Source organism: Toxotes jaculatrix, chromosome 19, assembly GCF_017976425.1.
Source record: "Toxotes jaculatrix isolate fToxJac2 chromosome 19, fToxJac2.pri, whole genome shotgun sequence".
Taxonomy (NCBI): domain Eukaryota; kingdom Metazoa; phylum Chordata; class Actinopteri; family Toxotidae; genus Toxotes; species Toxotes jaculatrix.
This window is the reverse complement of record NC_054412.1, coordinates 17,657,584-17,675,273: the sequence shown is the minus strand read 5'-3', so window position 1 is coordinate 17,675,273 and position 17,690 is coordinate 17,657,584. Positions and strand designations below refer to the sequence as shown.

The 17,690-nt window shown below is 43.2% G+C and overlaps 1 protein-coding gene across 7 annotated transcripts in view; it reads right to left on the bottom strand.

Moving 5' to 3' along the window:
• Positions 1-17,690, bottom strand: part of LOC121199367 (kinesin-like protein KIF13B) — a 30,808-nt gene that overhangs the window by 7,045 nt on the left and 6,073 nt on the right. For all 7 annotated transcript variants that reach the window (XM_041063973.1, XM_041063974.1, XM_041063977.1 and 4 more), the window contains 32 exons: positions 16,684-16,696; positions 16,537-16,597; positions 15,898-15,990; positions 12,919-13,099; positions 12,482-12,569; positions 12,204-12,338; positions 11,681-11,793; positions 11,450-11,561; positions 10,609-10,821; positions 10,394-10,504; positions 9,938-10,072; positions 9,675-9,805; positions 9,094-9,180; positions 8,709-8,896; positions 7,468-7,696; positions 7,188-7,350; positions 6,949-7,095; positions 6,594-6,743; positions 5,275-5,403; positions 4,456-4,629; positions 4,201-4,358; positions 3,558-3,690; positions 3,103-3,249; positions 2,836-2,865; positions 2,549-2,648; positions 1,967-2,093; positions 1,686-1,741; positions 1,467-1,585; positions 1,197-1,373; positions 994-1,086; positions 754-906; positions 247-324 (listed from right to left, as the gene is read on the bottom strand). In XM_041063973.1, coding sequence (XP_040919907.1) covers positions 247-324; positions 754-906; positions 994-1,086; positions 1,197-1,373; positions 1,467-1,585; positions 1,686-1,741; positions 1,967-2,093; positions 2,549-2,648; positions 2,836-2,865; positions 3,103-3,249; positions 3,558-3,690; positions 4,201-4,358; positions 4,456-4,629; positions 5,275-5,403; positions 6,594-6,743; positions 6,949-7,095; positions 7,188-7,350; positions 7,468-7,696; positions 8,709-8,896; positions 9,094-9,180; positions 9,675-9,805; positions 9,938-10,072; positions 10,394-10,504; positions 10,609-10,821; positions 11,450-11,561; positions 11,681-11,793; positions 12,204-12,338; positions 12,482-12,569; positions 12,919-13,099; positions 15,898-15,990; positions 16,537-16,597; positions 16,684-16,696 — 4,024 coding nt within the window. The remainder of the gene's footprint in view (positions 1-246; positions 325-753; positions 907-993; positions 1,087-1,196; positions 1,374-1,466; positions 1,586-1,685; positions 1,742-1,966; positions 2,094-2,548; positions 2,649-2,835; positions 2,866-3,102; positions 3,250-3,557; positions 3,691-4,200; positions 4,359-4,455; positions 4,630-5,274; positions 5,404-6,593; positions 6,744-6,948; positions 7,096-7,187; positions 7,351-7,467; positions 7,697-8,708; positions 8,897-9,093; positions 9,181-9,674; positions 9,806-9,937; positions 10,073-10,393; positions 10,505-10,608; positions 10,822-11,449; positions 11,562-11,680; positions 11,794-12,203; positions 12,339-12,481; positions 12,570-12,918; positions 13,100-15,897; positions 15,991-16,536; positions 16,598-16,683; positions 16,697-17,690) is intronic.

Sequence of the window (17,690 nt, the reverse complement as noted above, 5' to 3'; positions counted from 1 at the left end):
CACAGAGGTCTGAAAGGACAGACAGTTTATATCCTGTTGTTGGTTTTCACTGACTTTCACTGAACTGAACCCATTTGCTGCTTTTGGTTTCTGTCTGATCACACGTCAGCTTGTTTGGTCATCTCTCTGTCCACAGAACTGGCCGAGTTCATCAATATCACATCAGTATCACTACCTGAGAACAGTATCACTACCTGTGAACAGGTCACAGTCTCCTTATGTGAAAACAGGCTTGAGTTCTCGTACCTGGTTGATGTTTGGAGAGCTCAGGCAGCGTTTGGGAGGTTTCCCTCTGACTGCCAGCTGTTCCCTCACAGCCACCTCCTACACACACACACACACACACACACACACACACACACACACACACACACACACACACACACACACACACACACACATTCAAATGTGTTTGTGAGGATTTTTAAGTATGTGATTTATGGACAGACTGTCACTTTGTGTTTTTATTCAGATGCTTTGTATTATCTCCATTTGTTTCTTTTTTTTCTTTTGGCAGGAATGAAAGGAAATGTTCCAGTTCTGGGTCTGGATGACATTTTCCAAACTGCATGAAAATGAGTGGAAAAGACAATGAGGATTTCATGTGTTCGTGCTCCAGAGGAATATCAATGAAGGGAACACAGAATAAGCGACTTGTCAGACATTTAGTTATTCTGACTGAGGTAAATGATGGTGAATACAGATATGATTCATCAAAAACATCTCAGGTGTTCATCAAGTGTATGTCCTGACCTGTCTGAGACGGTCCAGCGTGAGGATGTTCTCCACAGCCAGGACGCTACGGAGGTATTTCTCTATGGCCGCCTCACTGTCAGCTGACTGGTCGCCCTCAGCGCTGGCAGCTAGCCTGGCCAACATCTCCCTGTCCTCTGGACCATGGATGTCCTACGAAAGGGGGGACAGGATGTATACAGACTGTAAGGGCCAGGGTACTGGATCTTTCTAACAACAGCATCATGGTGCGGCTCTTACCCCTGGGATGTTAGAGACGATTTCGAACGTGACTCCACAGCCTGGGATGGTGCTGCGCTGAGACATCCTCTTCAGCAGACTCTGGGCAAAACCCTGCCACACAAATGGACAACAACATTGTCCCATGGCGTGTGATTATGAAAGGGAGAAAGCAAACACATCATTGTGTCACCTCCTACCCATCATGCCTTGGGGTCACCCACCTGTTTCCCGATGACACTGACGCAGATGCGTTTCCTGAGGACCAGCTGCATGTGGGCCGGGTGGCTCAGCTGAACCACCGTGCGGACTGTCAAATACACCCTCTGGTCAGCCGACGCCACGCGACTCAGCTGGGGGCACGCGTGGACTGTCGAGTCCCAGGAAGCCTCCGCTTTCACCTGGACCACATTAAGGATGGGAAATTAATGGCTTAAGAACTCCCTCCATCCTCCTCCGTCCATCCTACACCCTCTGCTTCACAGCCTCCTTACCTCTGGATCATAATGTTTAACAATATGAAGGTCAAAGAAGTCATCCTCATCCTCCCCACTGAGCAACGCGTCCAGGCCCCCGGCCAACGGGGCCGAAAGACTGGACTGGAAATCGTCAGCTGGAGGGAAGAGACAGATATGAAACAAGTGACTTTGTTAGTTATAAAAACAGAGGATTTTGCTGAGTTAGGTCCACAAGAGACAGTGAGAACAACATACCACTGAGATCCAGGAACAGGACAGGAATGTGTGTTTCCATTCCAGGGACAGGAACCCTGTGGAGGAACAGCACCATCGTTACACTGTGATAAAGAGGGGCAGACAGCTCCGTCTGCTTATCCTGTGTGTCACAGTTACAGAATAGCTGTGCTCGAGCCACGGAAAGCATTTAATATCAGCTTTTTTTTTTTTTTTTTTTTTTTTTTTACACCTTGGATCTTCCTGGAGAATAAAACTAATTATTGGTGAAATAATCACAGTTTTCCTTTAGTGAGACGCACCTTTCTGCTGGTGCCCCGGGGATCCCGCTGCCAGCTGATGGCACCAGGACAGCGTTTCGTTCCTCTGTGAGAGTCAGACGAAGCTCCAGCAGCTGGGACTCCCTTTCAACATCGTCCTCTGACTTATCTACAGCACACACACACAGTGGTGAAGAAATAAAAAAACACACAGAAATTAATACTTAAAAAAAAAATGAATGCACCTTCCTCTGATCATGAGGGTCCTTTGAATGCAATTAGGTGTTACATATAAGCAATAAAACAGGTAAATGTGACACTCTATAAAACACAGAATATTAATTAATCTATAGTAGAGCTGGGTGATGGTTCATTATCATTGTCTATTCAGATGTATTTAAATGGAACTGTGCTGAGTCCTGTTGTCTAAATTAATGATTCCACACAAAATGTAACTGAAAAACCAAGGGATTTATTTAGATTAGTTTTTTACAAGTGAAAAGTTTCACACTGACTTGAACTGTAAATCACTGCCCGTTAGTTATAACAAAGGAATCAGGAAAAGCTGCGCTTGTGCTGAATAAAAATACTGACTAGCCTTTTTTCAGGCTGACTGTGTTGTACCTGGTTTGGAAACTATCTTCTGTAGCTGCTGGTCCAGATACTCCTGCCTCTGAGTGAGTGTGACCAGCCACTGTTCCCTCATCCTCTCCAGGTCTATCTCCTACACACGCACACACACACACATGCACACAGACACACACCACAGAGACACACACTCACATCAGCTCTAGAAGTTTGGATTTGACAGTTCACACAAGAGAAACACTTGAAAAGTTCAGCACTTGCCATTTTATGAGCAAACTATGACCCATATGTTGTTGGTTTTTTTTTACTGGTCATCTACTTACGTGATAGCTGTCCATCTCTTCATCTCCACCCTGAAATTTAAATTGAAAGAGAAACTGTCACAGTCCAAAACCTTTGATATAAACTCTGCTATTTAAGACACAGAGGGGGAGTCTGAGAAAAGGTCGTATGTACACGAAAAATCAACATCATCCTCTCACACACAAGCAGGCATTAAAACCAAAGCTGTAAGTGATTTACTGAAATAAAATTCCTCATCTAATACATTTCTGGCTAATATCAACATAACAACCTTTTTCCCTCCTCACCCATTGTGATTCGCTGCCTCGGGAGAGACGCGTCTGGCGGACCTTGACGTCTCCGATGGACACAGAGAGGATGGAGGCAGTGATGAGAGGCATGGTGCCCGAGTCAGGCACTGACCGCACCTCCACCTGGACCCGATGGGACTGACCCTGAAGGCACAGATATACCCTTACTTACATTAAAGGTACTACATGTCACATTCACAAAACCCTTGTTATCAATGACACCAGTGGCTATCAGGTGAACTGCAGTCAGCTTCCTGTTGCTGGAGCTCACACGTAACCAATCACCAGTTAAAACAGTGACGTCAGACCGAACCTGATTGGCTAGTATCATTCTGCATAATGAGGTTATTATAGTTTGACTATAAACTATATTTGAGACATATATATATATATATATATATATACACATGTATATGTAGTTTGTAAACATGATTTTTAAAGATCCACGATACCTGTCTAAGCTGGAAGATTCCTCCAGTGCGTATGTCTCTGGCAGGAAGAACCTCCACTGCTCTGAACTCTCCGGCCTCATTCAGCTCCATCAGCTGCACCCACAACTCCAGTCGACGAGTCACCTCACTCCACCTGCAGGTATAACCAGGAAACACAACACCGCTTTACGGTATGTTAACACTTAAGCATCAACACGCTGAGAGGTAACACCTGACTAAATTTATCTAAAGTGAGATTAACTGGCTCCCCTGTGGTTTGGGGATTAAGACGTGGACCATGAACAGCAACATCTCCAGCTCCAGTCCAGCTGGGGACCTTTGTTGCATCTTTCTCCTTCTCATTTCCTGTGATCTCTACCATCACTATCTAATAAAGGCATACAATGCTTCTTTTAGTTTATACACATTTGAGGTTTTAGACATGGTAGAATATCAGCACTGAATAAGGAGAAATACACGTTATCCGTGCATCACAAACATCCAGGATGTAATCACACTGTACCACTTGTGTATAAATGCTTCTTTTTCCCCTCCTTATCCTTAAGGTATAGTTAGTGGACTTTTAATACTTCTTGTCCAGGTAACAACTGTGTGTATGTGTTTGCTTTTGGATGGATTCTGATGAGCGTTCGTGATGCTCCACCTCTCTCTGAGGGATCTGGTCTTGGCTTGAATTACTCCCAGGTCCCACAGCGCCAGGTTTCTGCGGTGGTTGGACTGTTTGTGACCGTACACTCCAATGGCCAGAGCCCCCTCTGCCAAAAACTCCACAAAGTCATCTGACACCGGCACAGACAGCTCCTGCAAAGATATAAATATGACAACTGTCTCTGCATTGCCTCTCTCTTTTTTTTTTTTATCACTTCCTTTATTGTGGCTGACCATGAAGAGGGCTTACCTTGGCATGGTCGAAGACCACAGTGCACTGAGGGTCTCGAGTGGCAGATGATGAGCTGGACGGCACCACCTCTGGAACGATGAACACAGGTTCCTCCTGCCCCCAGAAGTGGTACTGGCAGAAGACAAAGTTGGACAGGTGCTGAGGAAGACCAGTGGCCTGGAGGACTTTCACCTGAGAGAGAGAGAGAGAGAGAGAGAGAAAAGGAGGAAATACACTCAATTACACAAAAATCATTTTTTCCTGTTGATTTGAATCTCAGAGTCCAAGCTGACAGTTTTTTTTGGACAGGCTTCAAACCAGAACCTCAGCTGTAAACAGGATTTTACAGTATTAAGTGGCTTACACGGTTGCTTTGGAAGTGTACTGGCAGGTGTCTGTAAAACATTCTGTTTGGCTCGCTCAAGTAAGAATTTATAAAAGTGCCTTAGGTCAATATGTAATATAAGACTTCATAGCCAAGTCAGGACTTTGTTTTTATTTCATTTCATCGTGTGAAAACAGAAGCAACAGGTAATCATGATATAAAGTTGACCCAGAGTTAATTAAACATGGCACATTTCACAGCACAGTGAGCGAGGAAATCTCACTGCCTGCAAGATCCATTATTAAGCTGAAACTATTTTCCCACAGGCGACACCTTAAACTGAAGTTACACTCACTTATACTGAACGTAAGATAAAGATTTATATGTCAGTGAGAGGGAATATATGATCATCAAGTGAGGTTTTCCTGAACCTTTTCCTGGATTTAACTCATTTATAACTAGATTGCATGTTAATCTGACGAGTTCATGAAGATACATGTCCATGTTCTCACCACACAGTCCAGTTTACGCTCCTGTGGATCTCTGTCAGTGTTGCTCGACTGAGGGTCAGACTCGCCTGGACCCTCGTCCCCAGAGCCCTCTGTACCCCGCCACACCTCCACGTGCAGCCGACCCGCCACCTGACACGCACGCACGCACACACAGAGACAAACACACATGGCTGGAGTCGGATTCCTATTAGTCGTTTTGGCAGGAAGCCAGCATATCTGTCTTTCTTTTGTCTGTTCTAGGGTTTAGTTTTGTTTCTGAATTCAATATTTCTTGGTCACTGAGGCATATTATAGCTAAAGACAGACAGATGTCACTGTCATACTGTAGGCCACATAATCAAAGTAAAAAAAAATGTAGTCAAAAAAAACACTTCATTAAAAAGATTTCTGGGTCACATCACTAAATTGCTGATTACCACTGACATGTTTGGTTAATTTGATTAGTCAGTCAGACAGAAAACTCCTTCTACTTTTGAAAATCTAATCATTCCAGATATATCAAGCAGAAAATGTGCTATGCTTTGGCTGATTACAGCTTTACAGAATGTAAACGCTTTCTTTTCTCCTTTTTTATAAGTCGTTTTAAAACATCTTTGGGCATTTGTTGTTACTTTTCACATTTCATGAGCTTAAACCTACATTAATAGATGTTTGGGACATTTCTAACTCTGTTTTCTTCACAATCTCTGTACTTAAATTTTCTATAAAAACCTGCATTAACTCATTTTTGTCACACTGGAGGCGGGTGGAACAACCTATAAACACAACACAGACATGTCACCTTGTAAGTTGACCCGCAGACATAGGGCAACATTATCATCCATGTGGAGTCGTGTCAGTGGACACCTTATGAATATAAGTCCAATATTCACTCTCTGTTCTGAACTCCTGAGGGATGAATCTGGCTAAGCTGCTTCAAGCTCCACTATTTTCACCAGCTGAATGCTAACTTTTTCTAAGTGCTGTTTGGGACTGCGTATTTGGTGAACACGAGGTTTATCTCTGAAAACAGCTTCCTGTTGTGGCTGGCGAGGCTGGTTTAGCTGAGACTAAACCACAACAATAAACCTGCGAGCTGACTGTGAGCTGAAAGACACGAGTGACAACTTTCACATTACACACTCATTTATTCCTTTGTCAATACAAAATATTGACTAGTGCAACTTTAATTTATCATCTAAACACTCTCTACAATAAAGTGTCAATAAAAATAAACTGTTATCTGTAGCGCTATGTGATTCAGAGGAAGAGGTGAGTTTAAGTGAAATGTGCCTGTGTGTTAAACAGCAGCCTCTCCTCTGCACACAGGAGACTCCTACCTCTCCTTTCTGGTTGATGATGGGCACTGCATACTGCAGCTTGACGTCGTAGAACAGGCAGGCCAGGAAAACGTTGGCCACACCGATCAGACTGTGGTTCTCCTGCTCGTCAAAGAACGGGTTGGCACGTTTGAAATAGGACCGCATCGCCTGGATGAGGAAAAAAGCAGGGAATTAAGAACGGTGAGAACCTAATGAATGAGTCGGGGATGTGAGACGGGACTGACGGAAGCCAGCAGAGACATTTTGACACATATAAACAGACACCTCTGTATATCTGCAGAGGTGAAAAACAGTCAAACGTCTACAGGTTAATTATACAGTTCATTTATCTGTGAGTCAAGCAGGTTCTCACAGGGTTGTCTTCATCGAAGTCCTTCCACTCCTGGTAGAGTTCCCTCATGTCCACCAGCCTGTTCTCCATCTTCTCCAGAGCCCAGATCTGCTTCCCTTTACCTTTACGACGGACCTGGATGGCCGGCTCGCTCAGCACCACGTCACGCTATGGAGAGAGAGAGAGAGGGAGAGGAAAATGTATGAAGTATTTCTTTCCCTCTCCTAAACTCTGACACACTCATGAATACACCTCTCTACCTTTCTGTTGGCGTCCAGGTTAGCGGCAGGTATCTGAAGAGTGACCAGGTACTCTGTTCTCTTGTTCAGCTCTTCTGCGATGAAGCTGGCCTCCCGAGCCTGCAGGTTGGCCCGAACTATCTGCTCCCTCAGGCGCCGCAGGCCGCGAGTCATCATCGCCTCCCTGCACCACAAACAGACGACAATGCGAGTTTTACAAAGTGTCCTGATATATATCCGTTTCTCTTTCAAAGACTAAACTGCTCAGCGTGGTAAAGGTACCAAGCTGTGACTGTCTCACCTGTCCTCACTCCACCGCCGCATACGTTTGTGGGATGCAGGTGACGCTGCAGCAGCTGCACTGACCGGAAGACCTGACGCGTCGAGGAGGTGGGAGGATTTCTCAGGGGTGAGTCTCTGACGGAGCTGCTGCAGCTCCTGTTCGTACATCTGCCTCTGCCGCTCCAGGGCACATCGCTTCTCCTCCTCGTGCTGCCTCTCCAGGGTCTGTAACACCGACTGTAAGGGGTCTGAGGAGGAGGAGGAGCCAGGGGATGGATGGATGGATGGATGGATGGAGAGAGGAAGAGTAACTGTGAAGTTCTTATTTTTATCAAGTGAAAATGAGCATCTCTGGTTTAAAAGCACGACCAAGCTTTCTGTGTTCATGTCTAGGGGCTGTTTAACAGCTTCACTGAGAAGGATGGGAAGGCTGAAAGCGCTGATCATCCCGAAATGAAAAGACTGTCATTGTTTCTCACCCCAAAAAAAGCTGAAACTCGTCCGCAGGACTGCGCTCGCTGTGGATCCAGAAGTCCAATATTTACCTCATTATCTCCAAATTGGCAAGCGCTGTCCTCTGATAAGGCACTGCATTCTTTACTCAAACCAGAATATTGTGGAAGATATAGAGGATTTACAGGCTAAATATTGAACTTCTGGAGCCCACATTGGAATCATCTGGGCTCTAAATATTTGGATTACACTGAACAAGCTGTTTGGAGTAACTTGATGGACATCCTATGCTTTTGATAAAGCTGTAAAAACTGGCCTGGTTAAACTAAAAGACAAAGCTATTCTCCATTTCTTCATGTCAAAAAATGACCAAACAAAACACTGAATCCATTCTATTACCAAGCACCAATATTTTATTCCTCTGTGCCACAGAGCTCCACTGTCCATGACTAGTCTACATATGCACAGATGAACAATCTGTCCAAAATAGACTAGAATAATAAATAAAAAAGAATAAAAATGACAGAAGAAGGAATGTCTTCTGTGTGGACACATTTTTATAGCTCATAACAACCATTCTTCCTTGTCATGTCCCATCTTACAAAACAAGACATGCAACTGTGTATGCACTGTCACTTCATTAACCACAACTGACCTAAAAAAAAAACAAAAAACAGTGCTCTGAGGAAGCTCCTTGGCTGAAACACATCAGCTTGTGTTTTACTGTAACGTATTAAAAAAAAAAAAAAAAAAAAAACAGTTTTCTTAAAGGAGTCCACCTTGTCCATTGTTCCCAGCCTGACTCACCATTGCTGCCCATGCCTTTTATCATGACCTCGGCCTGGGCCGACTCGTAACTGAAGCTCCGCTCGCTCGACACGTCGCTGAACGCATCGAGTTCACCCAGCCGGTCGGTGCTCAAACATGTCTTCATCGCAGAGCCGCCCTCCTCATCCTCACCCCCTGCGTGGGCCATATGCCTGGGCAAGCTGATTCTGTGCGAGTGCACGAGTAGGTGGTGTTTGTGTAACGACGTATGTGAGGAAGAGTCAGCAAGAGAAAGAGGAAGAGCCGTACAGTGCAAAATAGGAAGAGACACAATGAAGAGTGTGTTACCACGTGCCGTGAAAAACAAGTTTGTGTGAGAAATAAAACACTACACAGATTCAAACACTGTGCAGGTGAAACCGACCTGAAGTAGTGGTTGTTACCCCACAGAATTCTGTCACCATGATGAAGCTGGGTTGGACTAGTAACTGTAGCCCCATTCACACATGTTCTACACAGGGGAAACAACAACATGAGACACACCATTTCAAATAACAAATTCTACTATATACATTGTACATTGCACACTTAACCTCCTTGTTCTTTTGGCTTCTTTCAGTGGCATTTCTCTTCAAAGCAAATATCCTTTAGTTGTCTGTACCAAAACTCAGGTAGCTTATCAGAATTAAGACAAAAAAACATTTGCCTGTCCTCCCAACTGATGTAAAATTCTATGACCTCTTTCATATTACATAAAGTCATTTGAGCCATTGTTAATATTTCATATAACTCTATGAACTCCTCGAAAGTTTCTGAGATCATCCTTTAAGAGCCCTGCTGCTGCTAAATGAAGTAATTTCACCACCTAGTGTTCACCACTGTGAGCTTTTCTCAGTGCTGAGTGGAACATGTGACATGTGTATCATATCTGTTAAAAACTGAGAAAGCAAAATACCGGTGCTGTGTGTGACGTTACGGTCTGTGTGACCACGGTTGACCACGTACCGAGCGTTGCGGTGAGGAGTGAGCACCACACAGTTGTTTTCGGTGATGTCGATGACGCTGTGCTCAGTCTGGATGGCCATCCCGCACAACTGGATGTCCTGTGAATTGGCTGAGCCCACGCGCGTGTGCTCCTGGACGTGAGACACAGAGACGGAGAAGGTCACGGAGAAGACTGACACTTTCAGCAGAAAGAATGTGTGCATGTCTGTATCTGTGTAAAGAGCACTGGGCTGTATATATATATATGTGTGTGTGCCCAGTACCTTCAGGTAGTAGACCAGCAGCTCGTTGAGAGCAGGGTCAGCGTTAAGGTTGACGAGGAAACACCTGTCATCCACCACCCTGATTCCAGAAGACTGCAGAGAAATTCCCAGGCTCTCCAGCTGCCTCTGACGCTCCTAAAGGAAACACATGTTCCATATTTACTACAGGAACTCAATAGTTACTGATTCTATTCTGTGGCAGATGAAAGAAAAACGGGGGTATAAAGGAAGGCCAAGACCTCCAGTGAATACAACTCTGAATGAACTGAGTTCAAGCTGAAGTCATCTTACATGAAGAGGGAATAAAGAATTAGCAGAAAACACATCACATTTTTTGTTTATCTCCTCAGTTTGATTAGATGAATATGCTGCATTTGAGTGGAAAATAAAAGTTAATAAAGTTCTGTTTAAGTATAACAAGAATGAACTTGTGTGTGACGTTTGTGTGTGCCTTACCTGTGCGACGGCCTCAGTCTTCCTGAGTTTCTCCTCCCAGGTCACTGTCATTTCTTGGATCAGTTTCTCAGATTCCTCCAGCCGTTCCTTCAGCTCTGGAGCCTTCATAGACTGAGAGTGACAGACACTGCATTACACTCACATTACTGTCTTAGACATAATATTCAATCTTCACCATACATGTCCAGGCTGAACCAAACTAAAGTGTTGTGAACCTCAGCCTCTGTGAGCTGCTCCTTCAGCTTCTCCACTTCGTCTCGCAGCTCTCGGATGATCCTGGCGTTGGGGTCTTCGTTGACCACGGCGTGGTTGATGATGTTCTTTGCCCTGTCGGCGTAACGCAGGGTAGAGAGCGTCTCGTCGTAATTGTCCGCTGCTGGGCTGATGGTGGCGACCATAGCTGTGCGGCTGTTCCCTCCCAGGCTGTCCTGCAGGTATAAACACAGCTTTAACCTCAGTGATCAACCCAAAAGTCTGACCATGTCAAACATGTCACAGATAGAAAATCCACTGGTTTGATTTAGAGAAACAATTACTAATTATCTGTAAAGCGTATGATTTGTGAGCACACTGAGTTTGGGGGCGTTCAGGGTTTTAGAAAGCAACATTTAACACTATTATCATGCTATCTGGAGCCAAATTAAAGACTAATTTAGAAACCCCAAATTAAAAACTTAACGCTGGCAAAATGAGCCTTTTTCCAACTGAGCAGAGCTAATGAAAATAATAACCAGCAGAGGCTTGAAAATGTATGGGCAAAATAACAAAAAGCACAGCACATAATGAATCACTCAAAGTCCAGTTTCTTTAGTTTAAAAAAAAAAATCCACGTAGCACTACATCCTGTTGTGTATTAACATGTGCATGAAGTGCAGGGACTGGTTACTGTAATCTGAAAAGAGGACCTTTAATTCCTTAAATATTTGAATACCATCCAATTTGGAAAATATTGTGAAGGTAATGAGGAAAATAGGAAATTGATTACTGGGACAACAACAACAAACTGCAGATGCACAGAAAACTACATTAACAAGGTGTGATACTTTCTCTGTGTACCTTCAGCAGCCAGGTGAGCACAGAGTCTCTGTATGGAACAAACTTGCTCTTGTTCGTCCCTGCTCCCTGGTCAGCCAAGGCCGAGATAACCAAACCCAGAGTGCTGAGAGACCTGGAGAAAGGGACACGGGGGGGGGGGCTTAATTTAGGTCCAGAAAGTAAAAGCTGAGTAACACTCAGGGGTCATGAGTCTTCATTGTAGTGGTGTTTGTTTATTTTCTGCTGACTTACTTATTGATGTTGCTGCCTTCTTTCAATCGTTCCCCTGCTGCTCCAGTCTTGGCTGCCCGCTCACTGCCTGCCAGGTCCACCAGACTCAGCTTGCTCACTTTCTCTCCACTTGTCTGAAGCAACCACACACAGACACACGCACGATTGGTCACGTTATAACATACTCGTACAACCTCTCAGTCCATGTGTTCCTGTCTAGTTGTAGTAAAACCTCATCAAAGGCCAGCTGCAATATTGGTTATTCATTGATGACCAATTAGCAGTTTATCTTTCCGTGTTTGGAGCACTGCTGTGGTAGTGCTGACTCACTGGCAAAATGTAACCTATTATTGTAATAAAGGTCACCTTCATAAAAACCAAATCACTCAGAAGCCACAAAAGGATAGTATCCAGTTGAGCACAGAGAGCATAAATGGAGACTACAACAAACTTATTTACTCATCTTTATTCACAAAAGATTGGCACCATTAAATCATAACAGTAAACCAAATGTTTTGCCATTGAGCCAGTGTGCGCTTCTTACCCCAGACTGTAGGTCCATGAGTGTGTGTGTGAGGATGATGTTGAACACAGCATGTGATCTGCTGCTCTCTTCGTTCATGTTTGTGGCCGCCACTGTGCGAGATTTATTTCCCTCTGACATCAGAGATTCAATGTCCTGTCGCCGACAGAAGCAACACAAACAAACACGTCTATAAATACTTTTTCTCCTTTGGCAACCCAGTGTGATGGAAGCAAAAGAAAACAGAGCAGGAATTAGATATAGTTCCGAAAATGCTTTGCAAGAAAACCCTGCAGTACCTTGTAGCTGGCCACAGCCAGGCGGGACAGGCCGTCAACATAAGGCCCCAAAACTTTGTGTTCTCTCACTCTCAGAGCCTGTCGACTTCTGCAGAGAGAAGAAGACCATTATAAATTCTTTAAACTTCAGTTTAACTCAGTTACAAAAATGAATCTGTGCTCCTCCGTCCCTGAATAAGCAAATCAAACAACACATTTTCAAATCAAGATTTAAAGCTGTTTAATACGACGAGGAAAAGACTCACAGGCCTGTACAACAGATCAAAACATAATGGCTCGTACTGCTGAAAAGACAGATGAATGACACTGCAAGCAGGAGATGGATTTACTATCACTTCATCATCCACAGATTTTATATGCAGGTAAATAAAATACATGACTGACTCTTTGTTTTATAGTCAACTACACACGCGCACAAAAAAAAACAACGTCCTCACCCTTTGGGGTCGAGCAGGTCTCTGACCTTCTCGTTGTAAATCTCCATGTAGGAGACCTCCACAGTGAAGCTTTCTCCCTCACGAGCCTCCTGCACCGTCCTGCTGAACAAAGAGCTGCAGAGCCGAGGGATCAGACCAGGCTGCTCCGCGGAGCCCATCATGGTGTACGACTTCCCAGAGCCTGGAGACACACAGTTACTGTTTATAACTCCAAATATCAAGCAAAAAAAAAACAAAAACAAAAACCAAGAAATCTTCATTTTTTTTTTAAGGAAGTGGGACACTATTTCCACAGTTTTCAAAAGACAAAGTCATGGTGGAGCTATGGAAGCAAGTGAGATAAAAAAAAAAAAAATATTATAATTTAATATAGGTCTGGAGAGTACTACTAATAAGTCTAGGAAAAAATCTGAATGCATGATTATAAATAAACAGATGCGCCACAGCACTTCTGAAGCTTTTATGCAAATTCAATAAGAAATAAATTAACACTCCAAAACCAGATGGAAAAATAAGTGTCTGAGAGGCAAAGATTCATGAGTTGAAAGAGAAGAGTTAGTGGCACAAAATTAAACACCCCTTTTAAAAAAAGCTAATTAAACAGCTTGTTGAGACAGAGAGTCAGGAAATACAAGTGTGAGAGATCTTGGTCTGTTCCAGGCATGTGCAGAAATTATGGGAGGGACAGGATGGACAGAGGGGTCTGGAACCCCCCTCTTCCTGGGAAAGGGAAACTTTCTGGGAAAAACAGAGATAGCCACGAGTACTATTACATGATTACATGAGTATTACATGATTACTGTTACGCCCCACGCTTGGGCGGCCCTTCGGCGGATGTACAAAATTCCACCCCTGAATCAAATCAACTACAGAAAACACCTTTAAATCAAGACTACAAAAGACAGTCAGAACACAACACCACCAAATATAAACTCTCAGGCTGAGAGGAATGAAGACCAACAGCCCCCATGCTGAAAGCCTCTCCCCTCTGATGCTGGAACAGGAGCTTTTCAGCACTTCATCCCCAGGACAGGTGCACCTCATTATGACTGATCAGGTAGCAGGAGACACTCTGTCCCTACATAATTAGGTGCTAAGTACATTCTCTTTTTCTTACTGCATGTAAAATGGCAGCCATGACGCAATGTTTATAATTTTCGAGATGACTGAAGATGAATTTATCAAGAAGACATAATTACAGTAAATACTATGTTAAAATATGATGTATGTTTCTGGCAGGGTTCATAGCGTCCAAAACACATTCACAGCAAAACATTAGATCTGATCTGAGATCTGCTGTTTTGGGAAAAATACAGTGGGCTCAAAAAGTGGACCAGAGAGTCAAATATGCCAAAAATAAGTAGAAAAATAAGTAGAAAATCTCCAGTAATATCAAAGAAAATGTGATAGCATCTTCATTAGAAAGGAATGAAGTGCTTATGGAAACATTTCATAATGGTGTCATTAGGCAAAGGCAACACAAAGAGCAGAGCTGTGCACACAGAGGCAGGGACAATCAGACAGAGGCATCAAGTCTCTTTGTCTGTTAGTTTGTTAAGCTTTTGTTTGTCAGTGTTATGAAATAAAGAACCTGCTCTTATTTGCACTTGTAAAAAATAAATAAATAAAGACAATAGTCTTCCTGTTGTGTTGAATTGTGTGGGTTGGGCGGGGGGAGCAAAGTCAGTACAGAGTCCAAAAACACAAGTTTATTCTCTGGGTTTTTTTGGTTTGTTTTGTGACATGTAGATACAGATGCTGTCATCACATAGCCAGGATGTTATACTCACAACAGTGAGCCGAGTGCAAACCCCATACTGTGCTGCTCATGGCCATTTCTGCATGTGTTATTAAATCATGAATAAACTCCTCAGAGGGGGAAATGATTAGGTTAAAATGACAGATAATAGCAGGCCCTTTCACAGAGGACAGTTTCACATGTCAGAGTCGGAAAGGCACACGTCTAAATGATAAGTGACTGATGGCTGAATTCCATTTAGCTGCTTCAGATTTAGGATCCTAATATTATGCACGCGTGCTCACACCTGAAAGGTCTATCAATGAGAGCAAACCAAAGTTGCGGGCACTGTCACTGGCAAAGTCTTGATCGGTTCTATTTTTGGTTAAATCTCAAGCGACATCATTGTGCATTCATTGTAAACGCACCCAAAATTAGGATATAAGAAGTGTAACTGAGCTGAAAAGGTTTTGACTTTTTATTCTGCAAGAAAAGACCTTGCCCACACTGGAAATGGTTTAAATTTGAATAAGGCACCTGAAAAGGTCACCATACCTTGTCGACCTTTTCAGAGCACCTGCCTCCAATAAAGCGCTAATTAATGCTCTATTAGGATTTAAAAGCTTGTGAATTCCCAGACCTTTCCCACTGCATACATAATGTTCCAGCAAGCTATGCCAATGAGCACAATAGTACGGCCCTTTAGCTGGCTCACCTAAATGGAATGCAGCCAGTGTTCATGTTATTTATCGAAAGGCTCGCTATGAGAAAGGTCTGTTAAGTCAGCAGATGTCTCAGAGGCAAATGTCAGCTTACAACAGAGAAAAGTCACACTATACATTCAGCTGCTGGTTTATTAGTCTACCCTCGTTTATACATGAACGAAATACCTTTTAGTATGATGAACCAAAATTCAACTACACCACAAACCACGACCTCCAACACGCAGCTGAATCAACCCGTCTAAAACAGTTTCAACAAGAGCTCGATTTATAACCTTCTCTACTGCTTTAGGTTTAGCTAGGTGTACCTAATAAACTGCTCACTGAGTTTTATTCATCAGAATGCTCAGTCTTATTTTGAAAAGATTTACCTTGCACATCACCGCTGATAACTGGGCAGATTACACCCTTACTGAACACTTCATACTCTGCAGGTAGAACAGTAACACGGTGCTTCTATTATAGGTCACGTTTATCACAGAGGGCCCATAATTCTGATGTCTGCACGTTAAGTGTTACCTGTCTGTCCATAAGCAAAGATGCAGGCGTTGTAGCCCATGAAGGCGTTGTCCAGCAGACTCTCCCCAAGGCACTGGAATACTACATCCTGACCTGCACCAAAACCACAAAACAAACACGTTAATATCTCAAAGCACAGACTGTTACAGGCTGAGGTCAGAAACTATAATCAGAGCATAACTTTTAGTGACAAAGAATGGAGGAGAGGCTGAAGAGAAAGAAAGATTTATGGAAAACAAAACCACTTCTCTGGGGTTCTTCACAGATAAGTACATGGTTTACTGCTCATTCACTCTGTGTACATGACAAAAGTCAAGGCTCAGAACGGACATGGTGGGCATTTTATTCAGATTCACAAAGTTAGCAAAGCCCCTGGCAACTGTTCTGTTCTGCCCCATTACAATATAGAGGACCAGAGAACAAATCAAGAAGGGTAAACTATGTCTAACTCTTCGTCCTGCGCTCCCCTCAGTCCCTTTCTTCGATCCCATAAATAGTTCGGAATATCAGGAAGCCTTCTCTCAGGAGATAAGTTTGAGAAATGACTCACCAAGCGGCAAAGTTACACATGAGCTAAAAACAGAGAGCACCACATCAAGTAGAATCTGAAACACAGTGCCACTGTGGAAACGTACTAACCTGCAAACTTGTCTTTCTGAGATTCATCCATGGACCAGAAACAGTAATCATAGGCAAAAACCTGAGGAGAAACACGATTGAAGAGTCTGTATTTACACATAAAACCACTAATTATTAATCTAAATCAAAGCTTAATTTAACACTTACCTTTGGCTGATTCCTGAGGACAGAGGAGAGAAAAAAATAAATAAATAAATTGTGTTAAAATGAACACGAACATCAACAAATTCAACTATTTCAAACTTCACTGTGACTCTATCACAGGTTTGAGGATTTACACACCAGAGGAAAGATAGCGAGCGGCCTTACCAGCACAAGACCGAGTGAAAATATTTATCACATGGCAACACTCGCAACACTAACAATGTTTATTCATCTGACATTCTGGTCCAGCTGAGATGCACTTTTCAAGAATCTGAACAAAGCAAAGGAAATTTTGCTGAGCGTTCAAATAAAGTGAGCTGAGTCCCGATTCAGCAAAAACTCACTCAACTCACTTCACTTTTACAAAGTTCCACACATTCACAGCTGGAAGCGGTGCAGGTAGCACTTGTTGACGGCAGAGAGAGCATTTTAATTCTTTATTTTTTCCTCACCAACATTTTCCCAGCCAGTCTGGGGAGTCTCCAATCACTGACCTTTCAGTCATAAGACTGGCTCTCTAACCTGTGAGGTCACAAGCTAATTTTAGCGAGTAACAGGGCTCTGATATACTGTGGGGCTGCAGCTGAAAATTATTTCCATTATCCGTAAAAATGACAATTATTTTCTCTAATCATTATTTTGATGAACAGCTTAGTAAATTGTAAAATGTCCATTTCGATTTCCTACAGTCCAAGATGTTGGGGATGGTTTCTTGTGAAATACTTAATAGCTACCTGCCTTTAGGCATCTTCTCACAATGAATTAAATTAAGCAAATGAAGAGGAGAAAAACTGGTTGAACTGTTTACCAGTCTGTCCACAACGTCCAATCAGGTATCTGTTTGTACTTTTGTTTAATGTAAGCAGGCTGCTGTGACTATAGGGGGGGGTGGGTCCTTTTACATGTCAACACCCAGGACCCCATCACCTCAAAATCAGTCCATGCTCAGCTGAAATACTCCATGTCTCATGGTTGTCCTTTAACATTGTTTCAGCCTGCTCACGTACCAC